The sequence below is a fragment of the Passer montanus genome, unplaced genomic scaffold, assembly GCF_014805655.1.
Source record: "Passer montanus isolate IOZ18808 unplaced genomic scaffold, ASM1480565v1 scaffold18, whole genome shotgun sequence".
NCBI classification, from domain to species: domain Eukaryota; kingdom Metazoa; phylum Chordata; class Aves; order Passeriformes; family Passeridae; genus Passer; species Passer montanus.
In genome coordinates this window covers 11212040-11227919 of record NW_024365381.1, presented here as the reverse complement: position 1 = coordinate 11227919, position 15880 = coordinate 11212040, and the positions used below count along the sequence as shown (strand labels likewise).

The window sequence follows — 15880 nt, the reverse complement described above, 5'->3', positions numbered from 1 at the left end:
TTACCTTGAGAACAGCAGCGTGTTCGTGTCGTGTTTTTTTGTGTCTTATAGTGACAGTGTAAATGTCAGGTTTAGTGCTGAACAATGCTGTCCGTCTCTATCTTTCTGCTGAGTTTGCCTGCCCCAGCCAGACAGATTTGTGAGGGAGATGGCACTGAGAAAAGACCCAGTCCTTCCAAGTGGCAATCTGCTTTTGCTTACCAGAAAGTACACTTGGCAATCACTAGGTCTTGCTGCAGTCTTGTAAGAGCAGTAAAATAGCATCAACATTCAGTGCAGGAAGAGCAGCCCATGACATCAGGGCTCCCTTCTGAATTTTCTGCCATCATACCCAGCTTTTGCTGAAAGATCCCAGCAAATGCATGGTCACCTCAGATGGGAGAGGGAAAGGAGCTACCTTCCAGAGTTGTTTCTCTCTGCCATGCTGGTCACACACTTAGCCTGAACTCAAAGACTTCCTTGACACATTCAGGCTTCCCTCCCAATCCTATTAGTAAATTCAGAGCCACCTATTTGAGGGGACTAAGGACATGAAGAGATTAACACCTGTTTCCTTCTCCTTCTGATGGTGTGTGTCAGAAATGCAGTATTAGAGAGTGGCTAAAAGTAAGGAAGGAGTCAAAGGGAGAAAAAGAAGCAGGTAAGTGGAGAGAGAGAAAAGAAAGAATAACTATAACTATGAAAAAATGGAAATAACAGTGGAGCACAATGAGAATGGGAAAAAGTGCAAGCAAACTGTTATTCATAAAATACAAACGTTATGGCCTGCTTGCTCCTTACAGTTCCTCTAATACATGCTTGTGGACTCAAGGACTATTTCATGTTTATCAAAAGATAAATAATGTTTCCTGGCCAAAATCCAGTGACCCATGGGTAGTATTGTGAAGTCCTACTGCCCACTCTCCTCACTGATGCCCAGACTTGGACTGAATTCCAAGTCCTGCTCTCATCTAATGCATCTCTTTGGAGAACATGCTGCTCTCGTACATACAATCCTAGAGTATCTCTAGTTGGAAGGGACCCATAAGGACCATTGGGTCCAAATCCCTGCTCCTTGCAGGACTACCTAACATTGGGTTTTCTGACAAAGAGCATCCTCCAGACACTCCTTGCACACTAACAGGCTTGGTGCTGTGGGGAGCCATGTTACAGGATCATCTGATCCTTGACCCAGAGCACATTTTTAGCTGACCAAACCCTGCTTTGCAAAACCTTTTCACCTTGTGACCACCAGAGAAACCTCAGTGAGGCTTTTTGTTCCTCCCTCTAAGCAATGTATTCCCCCTCTCAACTGCACAAGCAGTTCTCCAAATTCAGATGTTCTTAGGACCCATCCTCCATCCTAGATGTGTAGGTTTTCTGCAGGCTACTTCTGTTGTAGTTCAAGACAAGAACAGATTTCTCTGGAGATAGAGGAGAAATTCTCTCAAGGGAAGTGGTCTTCAGAGGAACAACTACAAAATTCCTTTAGTTTTCAATCATTGGGATAGAAGAAATTTTTAATATAGCTCATGATTTTATGTGAGGTGAATTGTATGTAGAAACAGAAAAAAACCCCTTAATTTAGCTAAATTTAACTTAGCTAAATTTAATAAAAATAATAACAATTTAATTAAAAATTTTAAAATTCAGCCAATTTAGCTAGCATTCTCTCAGTTTTATTTGTTGTTGGTGGTGGTGATGTTAAGTTGTTTTGGTTTTGTTTCATTTGTATGGGCTTTTTGTTTGTTTGGGTTTTTTTTTCATTTTCTACCTAAGGAGTTATCCTAAGAAAGGATGAGGATTTTCAAAGGAAATCAAAATCCAAAGTAGTTCCATAGAGGAAGGGATCGTCATTCCTATTAAATGAGAAAAGTGTTGATTAGGCCTGCTTTTGCCTAGTCTTAATTTTCTCCCAATACTATTGAGATCTCCATGCCTCAAGCTGCCTTGGAACCATATCAGTTCTCAAACAGAAACCGCGAGGTCAAAGAGAGATTGATTTTCAGTGAGATAATTGCAACCCTCTTGGAGATCAGAGAGTGTACAGGCTCCAGGTACAAGTCTCAAGGTACAAGGTCTTTCAGATGGCTTTCAGTTCAAATGATCCTGAATGAGCTTGAACAAAATCCCCCCACACTGCCAAATTAAATTCAGCTCTACATTTTTAACCTATAACTTCCAAAGATAGCAATGCACTTACTTTGTTAAGCCTCTTTTGCATTGTCTGGCCTTGTTTCAGTCTGGAGAAGTAGTGGTAATAGAGTGACACATAAGTCATGATGGATCTCTCATCTGGATAGGGCACTGCCACATCCTCAGCATCAAGCAGTTTGCTGATTCCAAACTCTTTCTCAGCAACATCAAAGGCATTGTTCAGGTTTTTAATGGGCTGGTCCTGCCGCAGTGAGCTATAGTGGATAAGATCAGGCCTGGGCAAGGAGAAAAAGAGGGCATGGAGATGAAGGAAGATTTTTGTTTGTAGTAAGTTCTTTCAGACCATAAACCATAAACAGTTTATGAGACTAAGTTAATAGTCACATATCTGTTAATGTTATGTGACATTAACACTGGAATTACTTTGACCCTGAACTTCATTCAAGAGCATTGCTCCTTGCCTACATAGCAGGAAGAACATTGTCTTCTATGAAATTGAATTACCACTCCCAGCAAATGTCTGCCCTTGTTTCTCCTCTTTCCCAATGGGTGAAAATCAAAGCTCACTAGAGAGACCCCTGAGAGAAGGGAGGTGACTCCCAGCTGGGGAAGCTCCACCATCCCACATGGTATCTCCTATAAGATATAGCAGAAGTGTTGAGGACAAAGAAGTGATCAAGGTTACCATAGGTGGTTTCTCTCTCCTTCATTTGGCTTTTTCAAAGGGACAGAGAAGGGAGAAAAAAAAGAGACTGAGAAGCTGCTTACTGTATTACAATTGAACAGGAAGATATACATGCTCTAAAGTTCATACAATAAAACCACTGCCTGAAAGAAAAAAATTAGAAAAAGAGCAATGGCAACATGAATGAGACCAAATAGGCAGTATTGTTCAGATACATTATATTCCCCTGGAAATTCAATATTATACCCAACTAAAGGAACTTCCAAGAAGGAGCTTTTGGTCCATCCTTTCAAGGAGAGAGAGAATACCCATTTAATATCCATTTAAGAGTCTTCAGTGAGAAAGGGCAGAGAGTATCTGTCAGTTTCTTGACAAACCTGGTGATTCAGACCCTGGAACAACTTGTGTCAGAGCTAGAAACAGCAATAAGCAACTCTGTCTGAACTGGTCCATCAAATCTTACCTGTGAGCATGTATGAGTGCATTGAAGGCCAGCCCATCACTCCAACTTTTGGAGAAGTCCTTCACGCTCACATTGGAATAGCTGGCAGTTTTATGCTGACACCATAGCAATAAGGCTTCATTGGCAAACAGAACATCAGCTCTACCTCCAAATTCTTCCTGTGAAGAGAACAGGGAAAAGAAAAATTTGTGTCAGCAATATAAGAAAACAGTATCAGTGAGTTTACACTTATGTTCCCAAAGGTCGCTTTGCATTACTTTTGTTCAATTCACAGGTCCCCCCAAAGTCACGACTTGCAGACTGTATCTGTCATAGAGGTAGAAAAATTTAACATGAAAATAGAAGTTTTCTATTTTAAAAAAAGTTAATTGAATGAATGCAGAAACTATAAGGTGAAATGCAAGTGCTGAAATTTTTTAAACACTTGTCTTCTGTAAGGTCTGTAGAAATCAGGCAGAAAGTTCAGTTTATTTGCTTTCTTAGCTGTCAAATAGAACTCAGAAACAAAATATGATGTATTCAGGTCTACTGTTAGAAATTATTGACTTTGATTTCATAATAAAAAGTTCTTTATAGAACCTCATTTTTCATGTACTTAGAGTTCATGTTAAATAATTTAAAAAAGCATGTGCACCTTCAAAGCAGCATCATGGGACTCAAATCTAGAGAGAAATATTGACAGAGAAATTCGACAGGAAGTCAAGAGTCCATAAGAAATTTGTAGAAGATGGTGAAGAACACGAATGTTCTTTCCATCTCCGAGTCACTGTTTTGTTCCTTTGAGAAAAAAACCCCACAACTGCACAAGCAAAAAGACAAAGATACAATTTTACCTTATCAAGTTTGATAGATGAAATCTGAAATCGAAGTATGATGATCCAGATAAGGCCCAGGATTAAGGTTCTGTCACCATCTACAATATTCTCAGGGCCAATCACTTTTACTTGTACCTGCTAATAAACCAGAATCTGTTCAGCATAAATGTGCTCGTATCCAGCTCTCAGTGTAACAAACTGTTACTGGAGAGGATGTCCAGGCCCTTTTCTTAAGCACAGAGGTTTAATGTTTACATCTTTTCACCAGGCCACAGGCCTGCAAGCTCCTATGTCAGCTCATGATGAATTTCAGCAAAAGCCTGGCAAAGGGATAGTGGTGTCAAAAATTTGCAGTTCCAATAAATGTTTTTTGAAAACTGGTAGTTAGGGAAAGGAAAGAAGCACATTTTTTTCCTCCAAAGGACAGGAATATTAGCTGTTTCTAAAACATATTATTACTCAAATAACAAAAAAGTTAAAATTTGATCAATTTTTTTCTTTTAATAAAATCCCTGGCCTGTCTTCAGAGGATATGTTATTGTATACTAGAGGGGGAAACCAGAATTAACATGATGCAATAAATAATTAATAACATATATAAAATGTTGTGATCTCTAATATCAATAATACCTTGGATTTCAGGAATGTGATGGCTTTGCTGTTGTTCTCTAGAAAATGCACTCTCATCTTTCCCCGGCTTGGTTTGGGCAAAGCTTCTCCAGAAAGCAGCTCCAGGAGTTGCATGAGAGGGATGCCATCCTTCAGGTCTGTGTAAATGTCTTCTATCTCAATCTTTACCTGTGAAGAACAGCCAGGCAATACAGCCTCCAGCTTAACATTTGGCACAGAGAACCCTCTACTTCTAAAACAAAACAAATGCCTTCTTGATGTTTCACTGAGTCTTCTCTATGACAGTGCATATATCCACAGAGTGGTGAGTCTTAATTAAAAAAAATGGATTTGCAGGAGGCCTTACATTAATTATGAAACTAGATGGAAGTTAAAAACCCTCAGCAACCAAACAAAAATGCAAACCCACAATGGAGTAAAAAAGAAAAAAGCAGGAGATTTTGAAAAATAAAAGATTTGAGCATTTTCAAAATCAAATCTTTCATAAATGCTGACATTTTTTATTCTAATTCAAGTGAATCTTTAATTTTATCAGAATAATTTTATTCTGAGCTGTGCATTTCATTTAAAAGTTGAGCTGATAATCCCATTCAATTACTCATTTTATACTCCATAGTCTCAACAAAGTTTGTCACGTCCTGCTTGGACCTGCTCTACCACCCAAAGTCTCCATATTTTTAGCCAGTCTCACACTAATTGAAAGGTTAGTATCATTTACAAAAATGTACTTTATTGCTGCCAGTAATGAGGTCACCCAGTGATTAGGTGATTCAACATGACACAGTCTGTACTCTGACCTAACAAGAACTTGCTTTGGGTGTTTCCTTTTGGCCTTATGCCACTTGCCATCTAGAAATGACATTAAAACCTAAGAATAAATTACTGTGATTTTGAAATTACAGTAAATAATCTTTTTCATCAGAAAGAAAGAAAGAAAGAGAGAGAGAGAAAGAAAGAAAGAGAGAGAAAGAGAAGAAAGAGAAGAAAAAGTAAGCAAGAAGCTATTATATTTTTTTTAATGTACATGTTACGGGGGGAAAGGACAGACAGCAGGCAAGTACCTTCTAATTTCTGATCAGTTACTAATTAGCTTAAGAAATCTTTTCTCCAGAGAAAGAAAAAAACACTGGAAGTGTAAAAAACAAGATAGATAGTGTTTAAAATCTCTACTGTGTATGGCACAAGGATTTACAACTTGCTCCACTGATTATCTCCATAAAAAAACCTCCGTGTTTAGCTGCCAACTTTATTCCTTTTTGCACATTTAATAAAACTTAAAATTCTGCCTATGATATACTGCAATAAAAAAAAGTTAAAGCTGTTATATTCTGTGACACTTCTATAAATGAAGAATAGTTCAGTTTGAATTTGTAAGAAGACAGGCTTCATATATCTGCTTTATGTCTCACCCAGCTCTTGTTTTAATAGTTTTGTTGCCTCATTCTTCTCACAAAGATACCAGTCACAAACAGCTTAACAAATTCAATCCAATAGCATCCTTAGTGCTAAACTTGAAGTAGTCAACAGTATAATTGAGAGCACGGCAGTGTCCTGCAGTATGATCCAATCACCTCAGCGTTTGCCTGGAAAGCTGGGACTAAGCTGCCAGGACAGCCCAGATAAGCTCTGGCCGTCTCTACCGTATATGGCTCGGAAAGCTCTCACAGGCTGTGCTCCCCAGACATTTATGATACGTGAACAAGTACATTGCAGGAACTTCAGACTGGCATTTTTATCTCTGGACTTGAAGGCATTTTTAAAATAAGAAAGTATATGTCTACAGCCAAACAGAACTGATTTCCTACACTATAAACACCTAACTTTCTGCAGGTGGCAAAACAAGCATGTGTTTTGCGTTTGTTCACTGCCATTACGAAAAATAAATTTGAAAGCTTGTTGTGCTCTGCAGCTGCCTTTGTACGAATCACAAACGTAAAACATTACATTGAAAAAACACATCTGGTACTGAAACACAGTGAAGAGCTACAGTGGACCCAGTGGCCTGATCCTGCTTGGTGTCCCCATCATCTGTTTTCATTACTACCTACTACAGACTCTAGAAAACGGAATTGTTTTGGATGACATCATTCCTTTCTGTGCCACAGCTACATCATTTGTGCCTGAAACTTTATCTGAAGTAAGTCTGGAGACTGGAATATGCTGGCATTACCTTATACACACATATTGACTGCACATTGGCTCTGAAGATTTTTTTGAACTCTGAGAGTTACAGAAAACAAACTGGTCTGTACTTGCATGGCAGTATGTATAAAATTACTAAAATTAAAGCTACTTTTTCAGGTCCCTTGAGCAGCAACTCAAACTGAACCAACCAGGCAAAGCACAAAGTCAGAATTTTTGGCCAGACAATTAAGAATTGAGCATTGCTTGGGGAAACCCTGACATCTGCAGATAATTTATTTACAGGAAAAAGAAGCAAATAAGGATTTTTCTCTGAAACAATCACCAATGTACAAAGGATATCACAATATGATGGGGTTATGCAGCCTACGAAATGAATCTTGATTTCAGAGAAGACTCATACCATGGACAAAGGAGATAGATGTGAGGTAAAAGACAGAGGATGGAGCACTCTGGTTAGTCAAATCCTTCCTTGCTTGCACGTGACAACATTCAGGAAAAAATACATTAAAAATAACATTAAAAAGGATACAGTGGGTAAAATAAAACAAAACAAAACCCAGAAAAAATCTTCAAATTGAAGGAGCTACCTACATTATTCCTGGCGAAGACATTGTTCATCCAGTTGGTGAAGGTTTTCTTTTGCATGGACATGCGCTGCTCCTGCAGCTTTTTGATATGATCTTTTTCATATTCAGTGCCCATGATCACCTAGGAAGCCAGAAACCTCAGTAGGCTGCTGAGTGCTGAAGAGATCTGCCAGGCCACCTACAAAAACCAGTCACATGCCCAGTGTATATAGGAAACCCAGCACCAACAGGTACAAGATTCAATACCACACCCAGTGTAGTACCTTCATTTCCTTCTGCTTGCACTTTGCACTTCAATTTCACCAACTTTATTTTTAACTTGCTTGATCTCACCCTTTAACAGGATGAAAAAGTGACATGTATCTATGCAGCTTTATTTTTTTGCTCTCAGCCTCCACCCAGTCTCCTCGATCCCATGAGGACCACCTCTACCTGAAAGCCATCAATAACTTCCTTGGGTGTGCTGAAAGCACCTCACAGAAAACTGATCTTAGACACCACCAGAAAGAGGAATCTGCTAATCACCTCCAAAAGGAAAAAGTGTGCTGTGTTCTCTGAGAACTGGTTGAGATTCTGTCCTTGCTTTCAGATCACAGTATTTCCAACAGAAATCAAAGAGCTGCTTAGAAGAAAAATGGAACCAACTTGTTTCTTTCCTCTCACGGGTTCAGTTTTTGCACACCTGTCACAGAAAGGATGGTGACACAGGTCCATAATCACATAAAAAATTCCTAGCCTGAGCATCAGGAAGCATTATTCCTCTTCCCTGCTCTTCTCTACCTCATCATTACCAGTGAAAAGTCAGGCTTTTGTAATTCCTCACAGCACCCAAGATGAATATTCAAAAAGATTAGAAAGGAGGAGTCTTGCCTTTAGAGTTTGTGACACAATACACTGGATTTCAGCTCAGCTGAATAGCTCTTTTGAAGACACTTGGCTTACATTGTAAATTGTAACAGCAGTGGCATTCTGTTATGAAGGTAAGAGGATTATTTTTAAAAAATGAAAAAAGAAAAATCAGTGTATGATTCATGGCTACAGACACTTTAAGTGACCAAACATCATCAGCTTGAACTACTGCCATAATTATAAATATTACCTGGATATCAGCCTGGCTGGGAAACCAAGAAACCTGTTGTAGTGATGGGAGGGGAGAGAGGTGTCTACTGCTGTCAACCCACTGCTAAGAGAGAAGAGAATGAAAAATTAAAACATCTGAGAAACTGTGAGAGTGGGGAGCAGTGTGACATACTTCCCAAAGTTCCATGTTTGTTTTGCAAAGACAAAGTTATGACCAGTTATGGGCTTTGTACCCACTTAATTCATAAAACATAAAATACTGAGAAAGAAAACTTTATCTGTTCTAGTATGAGAAGACAGCATCAGGGAACCAGCAACAGCAGCTACTGTAAATGGGAAAGCCCTTACCTGATAGTTTTCCATGCTCTGATTAGTATTAAAAAGAATTTGCCATTTTACAATATTAAGAGGTATGGAAAGTGCAGAAGCAATGACTTGTTACTGCATTTTTTGGGGTTTTTTTTGGGGCAGATATTTCTTAACCCTCAGAGCCTGACTTCCTCAGAACAGGGACAGCATTGAAGCCTGGTGGTTTGCAACCACACAGGGAAGGGTCAGACTGTAGATGAAAGCCTAATTAAAGGATGAATTTAGCAAAATCTGAAATAGAATTATGGAGAACATTTTCTCAACATTTTCTTATCTTGTGGGCTAGTTCAGCACCGCCTGCTTTCTCCATTTAAGAGCAGATATTCAAAGAATTGCCTTTCCCTGCTGGAGAGGTGATATGAGCTCAGTCCCATGTAATAACCCATATCATAATGCTGTTTCTGAGTTTGCCAAATGCTTCTCAGAACATCTGAAGGCTTCTTCTTTTTTTAAGGATTCCTATCCAAACACTGTAGTCACCTTGAATAATGATGGAACTGGTTTCCTTTAGATAAAAAGGAAGATTATTTGTTGAGCTACTGCCTCACATAACAGCTCATCTGTTCCATCAAGTTAGAAATGCTCCCTGCATGGGTAGATGGTTAGCTAAAAGACACATCTATAATAGATTATCTGCATTTTCAGGATGCATAAACAGTGCTAGGAGCCAAAACTAGTCATAGTGGTACATTAGAAGAAAACATCAAAGAACATGAAAAAAATTGACTTACCCACTTTTGGAGGAAGTCCTTTCTGACATTCAGCAGCTGGTTTTTCTGAAGAATGACTTCCACTGGATCCACTCCTACATTCACCTCACTGCTTTAATGCAGTGACCTTTGGTTTCAGGAACAGAGACCAAGTATTTATGATCTACCTATGAACCTCTCTGATCTGAAAGAAATTAACCCATCAGGACACAATGAGTAAAGGTTGTCATTGTTCTTGTCCAATTCCTATGCTCAAAAATAATATATGAAAGTCACCAAAATTGCCATAAACCAGTTGAAAAGTCATACTTCGCTCTGAGGCTTTGGTAAAGAGCATCTTGCACAATTGAACTGCCCTTCTAAAGAAATTCTTACCTGGAAAATTGAACCTGACAATGGACTCAGGAAATGAAAGCACAGCAGAGAGTACAAAGATCAGGGTGATAGCCAAGTGGTTAAACTGGGGCACAGCAAATGAGAAGGTGAAACTGTGAAGTATTAGGAATTTGCTCAGCACTGCTTTGAGGATGCTTTTGTGCACCTGCTGCTGGCAGGGCAACTGGAGTCTAGCTGGTAGTGCCAGCTGATTCAAAAGTTTACTGTTCATGGGCTTCTCATTAATAACAAAAGGGAAAATAATTCTGGTGACTTATATAGATAGCAGTGAGTCCTTTCTGGCCTTTACAAGGTCACCTGTGCACAGGACACATTTACCTGGCATCATTACCTGTCCAGGAATCAGAAAGTTGCTGCTGGGAATCACTACTAGAAAATGGGCAGGCATCTGAAATCAGAGGCTGTAAGGAAAGATATCAAGCTCAGAGCTGAGATAAGGGAATAGCACTGTTTTCCCTTTTAGCAAGTGTAGTTTAGCTGCCTCCAAAAGGGAAAGGAGGAAACACAAGAAGAAATTAGGAACCCACCCAAACTCAGGATATATAAAATTTATCAGTAGGTTCTGTGTTTTCATGAGCACTCTAGAAAAATATCATATATAATGTCACATAAACCTACTAAAAATAAATAAGTTGAATATTTATATTACAGACATTTCTCAAAATATTCCCTCCAAATTCCTGGACTCGTGTCCTGGACTAGCCAACTAATACTGTAAGCTGTTGGTTTAAATCTGGCACAGGTCGGTTAGGTTTTGTGTGTTGAGAAAATGTCCTTGCTCCTTTCAAATAGAAGGCAGAGGACCAATGGGTGAATTGGTCCTGGATGCAGGCATTTATCCCTATTGCAAGTTAATTATTATTTATATAGTTAAATGTGCAAATCACTGTTTTTTCTTTTTATGATGATACAAGGCAATCAAAGATATGGTATAAAATTTCACTAACTCCTGAATATCTAAAGTTCAAAGTTAAATGGTGGACACTTATGTGACAGTGATAAACAAAGCCATTTCCTCAGTTATTTATATCCTAACAAAGTAAGAGGAAGGGCACAACAATATTTGCGTGCAGTTTCCTGGAGGGATCAGGAAAAAATCACCCACCTAGGATAATTATGGGCCCTCTCTTGCTGCCTTTGCAGAGAAGGAAAGCCTTTCCACTGACCTCAGGAAGAAAGGCCCAAAGACTTCCCCTCCCTTGCCTTCTTTCCAGCCTGAAGTGGTTTTCCATGATGTGTTTCTTTGTTTCCTAACAGGAAGGATCCTGATGCCAGATCCCCCTCTACAAAATAGCCACCAGTAAGATGTGTCAGGATTTCTTACCACCCTTTCTTATCTGCCCACAATCTTGTTCTGCTTAAGAGGAAAACAGAGACTATGGAGATCAAACAGATCTCATGCACAAGGAACCTGTCCCCAAAACTCCACAGTTCCCAACCCATCCCCTACTGCTCCTTCCTTCCTGGCAACACCATGTAAACCAAAGAAGGGCATAACACTTATTTCTATTTGAATTCTTTTTCTTAAATATCATCATTGTCCTCCTCTCATAACATGCATATGAATTCCCAGCTCCTCTCTAAGATGGGACGAAATGTTTAGTTCCCTCGCCATAAAAAGCATGGAAGTGGCAATCACAGGGATGCAGACACTGCATTTGCTGCTACCACTCCCAACCCTGATCTCAGGGATGGTCACCATGAGCTTCCCCAGGGCAGCACACACAGGCAGTGCTCTGCAGGCAGCAGCTCTGCCTTCCCCTCCTCGTTGCCTTTGCCCACGGGGATGGAGGAGTCTGCCAGGGAGGAGCACACACACACAGAGGTGCAGACGCCTTCCTGGGCTAAAGCATCCCACCAAGGCCATTCGTAGCTGACAGCTCTGTAACTTAATGAGCCCTTCATTGTAGCAAGCTGCTAGAGCCGGGCCCTGCGCTGGCGCTGGGCAGAGCCAGCTCCCATTTCAAAGCCGTGTGACCACACGCATGCCTGCTCCTGCGGGGCCGAGCCTATTCACAGGCCCAGGGGAAAGGTTTGGCACAATCCATCACCCTCTCTTACATGAGCTGTGCATACACGCCTTTCGGAAGGTACAGCAAAATCCTGTCTGATCCCTGCTAGGGAGAGGGTGGCCCAAAATCTCAAAGAAAATAAGCATGTTAAATGTATGTAAGCATGTAAACACGTGCCTGACAGCTTGGCCCTTTATCCCCCACTGTGTTTCCAGCCACGTTACTTCCACAAGTAAGGGTCTCAAAACATCTGGACATTGGCTCCAGGGGTATAAAGGCAGCTCCCCCCTGGGGCTACAGTCTTGTAGGTCACAGTGTGCCAAACAAGCAGAGGAATTATCCTGCTGCCTGGGGCCAGCAGTCGGGTCCCACAGGCGGCCCTTTCCCTCTGCCACCCCCCAGCGCCAGCAAACAGCTGATGTTCAGTTTCATCAACATAGTGTGGACACAGATGAGCCGAACAGTGATCCCAGAATGTTTCCTAACCACATTCCTAACCACACATTACATGTAATCTTAGACCTCATTGCAGCACAGAGGAGCTATACTTTGGATTTGAGAACACTGGAGAGGAGCAGAAGCTGTTCACTCATTTGGGAATGGAACACTAGAGCTGAAGAAAAAGCTGGGAGGAGTTAGTCAAAAGCAGCTGAGGAGAGGCATGGCAACCTCCAGCTCAGTCTGCAGGGATTCCCTGCTTTCACAGGCCTCTCAGCTGAACTTCTGTCCCAAAATAACCATGTATTTCTCTCAGCTTCTTTCCCTGAAGGACTTCAGCACACACCCCCAGGCACCCCCTTGCCCTGCCCCCTACATACCTGCTGTCACCAGCCAGCCCGGGGTGCCACCCACCTGCAGCCAGGGGGGTCCACGGCGGATGGAGCTTCTCTTAAAGCCGGGCTCTGCCTGGGAGGATCCAACCCGGCATCCCAAGATGCTGGGTAGTTATAAACCTCAGCCTCCTCGTGCTCTAGTCTAAACTAGAAGTTGCTTTTCTCTTTGAATAGTTGGCTAGCAGCGACATGACATCAACAGGGAGCAGAACTCAAGCAGAACAGTTGAATTACATCATCCAAAGGAACTGGAGCCCCTCACTGCATTTGAAAAAGAGGACAGCTTAAAGCAAAATCAGATGGATTTATTTTTCCTGGCATGAAGAAGTTCAGTCATCTTTTTGAAACATAAAATATATGTTTGCTTGTTTGGTCATGAATTAAAAGACATTTTCTCCTTGGAGCTGTTTATATTATCTTGAAATTTCCCTTCTGTTTCTGAACCTCAAATAGTTAACATAAGAGCTTCAAAGGCTTTTTGAGATGAACACATGGAACACATGGGACAAAGGACTCTCAGTCTCTTTCCATTTCATACAAACATAGATAAAAGGTTTCAAGTGACAAAATAGCCTTACTATTTTGAACATGAAACTGAAACTGGGCCTTAGAAATTACCATGTTGGTAATGCCAGATCTAACTAGCTTATTTTTATAATTTAATTCAGATATTTCCATTTTTTTCACTGCTACTAATGAAGACTGTGGCATGAGAATTAAATATTTTATTCACAGCTGTATTTTAGGGGTTGTTTGTATATTGGACTGATAAAGCACTTATCTCCATTTCTTGGTGAAAGAAAACTGGGGGATTCACATGTGGAAGTGGCTCCCAGCACCCTCAGTGCCAGCGCACTGCACCTACCCCCAGGACAGTGCATAGCATGGTGTGCTCACAGGTTTTGGTTCTCACTGCCCTGGCCAGCAGATTACTGACTGCAAACCAGCCCAGCCATCCCAGTTTCCTTGTGAAGATGTCAGCCATGAGGAATGGTTGAAGGTCATTGGTAAAAACACTGTATAAATGTTTAATAAAAATGTATAAATAGTTAACATTAAAGGTGTGAATTTTAGCAGATCGGAGCTAAGACATGCTAATGCAACATGAATAAAAATGGCAACTACTCTCCATTGTAGGCAAAAATTGCCAAGCCAGTAAGCCTGAGCTTACTTACATTGTTATACTTACATTGTTGTTAATTTCTTACTTTCAGACTAGACACAAAATAATGCATTTTGAGAAAAAACCCACAGAATTATCTCAGAAAAGAGAATCACTAAGCATGAGCAGCATGTTTCAGCAGTTTCTTGTTTAAAAAATTGAAAAATGGTGAACATAGAAATCTTACTGTATATCTGAAATACAGCACCTGCTGACATATACGTACCATTCACGAGCTGTTTTCACTACAATGAAATCTTCAGAGCTCCAGACTGAAGTGGAATATGAGTTGCTGAGCTAGCAAGACTTTGGAAAGAACATGGACAAGCTCCATCTCAGAGAAAAGAAAAGGGGGGAAGACAAGTTAGATGTGGCATTAGTGAGCTTCCAGTATTCACTGGACCAGAAACTGAGCCCACAGTATATCAGCAGGTACAAATCCATGCTAGCATGAAGTCCTCCAATAGGAAGAGGAAGAGGAGACTGCCTCAAAACCATGGTTTCCATCCACATTTTTCCCTCAGGTCAGAAGAGCTGCATAGATTCAGGACTTCTGAACATACTGGTGAAAAAAACACCTCATCTTCCTGACTGTGTTTTGATCACAACAGGTGTTTATTTGGTGTGGATATTTATTTCCAGCTCATTGCTGTGATCCCTGAGTGAAGGAAGGCACTTTCAGCAGATGCATTTGTTCATCTGTCTGAGCAGGGCAGGGCAGCCAACCTTTTCTGCTGTGTTTTCCTAGCCAGGCCAGGCAGGCAGGGCCAAGGGCCAAGCCTTCAAAAGGTCCTCTGCCATCACAGTTAATACTTGCAGCATGGCAAGATCACAGAAACCCAGAGCAGTGTCTGCTCCAAAGGCCTTACTGATGCACCAGACATGGGAGCAAATAAGGTTAGGATAAACTAAGTGGCACCCCAGTACTCTTATTTTTCAAGGTTAGTAGTGCCACTGGAATTAAAACAGAAATATTTGTTTCATAGTTTAAGAGTGCCAAATATTAGCAGCAACAACTACTGCAAAACTTACAAACTGATTGTGTGGACACTTGTCTACTTTTCCTATTATTCAAATATGAATTGTGGATTAGAGAGAACAATTGCTGAAATGTGCTGTAGATTTTTCAAAGTCTGAAATGTCTTATGAGCATGTAAAACAACATTCTATTAAAAATAAAACCCCAAAGAGCAACCCCTCCCACCTCCAAACATTACTAAAACCTCTCCTTCTTCAGATTATTTTTTACTTTTACAAGGAGCAGTTCCAGCAGGTGGCTGCAGTTCAAGCTCTATGGAGCCTTCAGGAACCCACACATTGTTTCACTTGCTTTCATGTGACACACGGCACCAACGCTGTCACACCGGAACTCCACGGCAGCTGAGATCTGACCACAGCAGGAGCCATGGCTGAACTGTAGCACCCTGATGGCACAGATACTTCTCTGGAAATGCCTCAAGTAAGATGTGTGCATAGAGGAGACAGAAGGGACCAGAGGATTAATTTCAGCACAATGTTACAATGAGTGTTCTATTGATGCCATTGGTTATTCCCAAGTAGTAGGCAGCATGGTGTGGAAGATGTCTTTGGATTTTTTGGGACAAACACATCCAAGTGCTTTCTACTAAGCAGCTATTCAATCTACTCTTACTTTTCAAGGTTAGTACCCCCGCTGAAGTTAAAATACCACCAAGATCAAGTTTCAAACTTTCAATCCACACAAGAAGTTTTAGATTTATGTTCCACACTTGGACTTTACAGAACTTCCACACTTAGACATTAGGAAGCTCCAAAATTACATTCTGCTATAACATGCTAATTACAGAGAGGTGCTGGAAATTTGTGGGAGTATTTTTA

The 15880-nt window shown here is 40.7% G+C and overlaps 1 protein-coding gene across 1 annotated transcript in view; it reads right to left on the bottom strand.

The window, feature by feature from the left end:
• The window catches only part of SPTBN5 (spectrin beta, non-erythrocytic 5), a 91332-nt gene extending 83756 nt beyond the window's left edge, over positions 1 to 7576 (bottom strand). The window contains exons 1-5 of the mRNA XM_039704931.1: positions 7466 to 7576; positions 4730 to 4897; positions 4118 to 4234; positions 3285 to 3442; positions 2183 to 2411 (exon numbers count right to left, since the gene is read on the bottom strand). Of these exons, the coding sequence (XP_039560865.1) occupies positions 2183 to 2411; positions 3285 to 3442; positions 4118 to 4234; positions 4730 to 4897; positions 7466 to 7576 (783 nt within the window). The remainder of the gene's footprint in view (positions 1 to 2182; positions 2412 to 3284; positions 3443 to 4117; positions 4235 to 4729; positions 4898 to 7465) is intronic.
• Positions 7577 to 15880: the final 8304 nt, after the last annotated feature.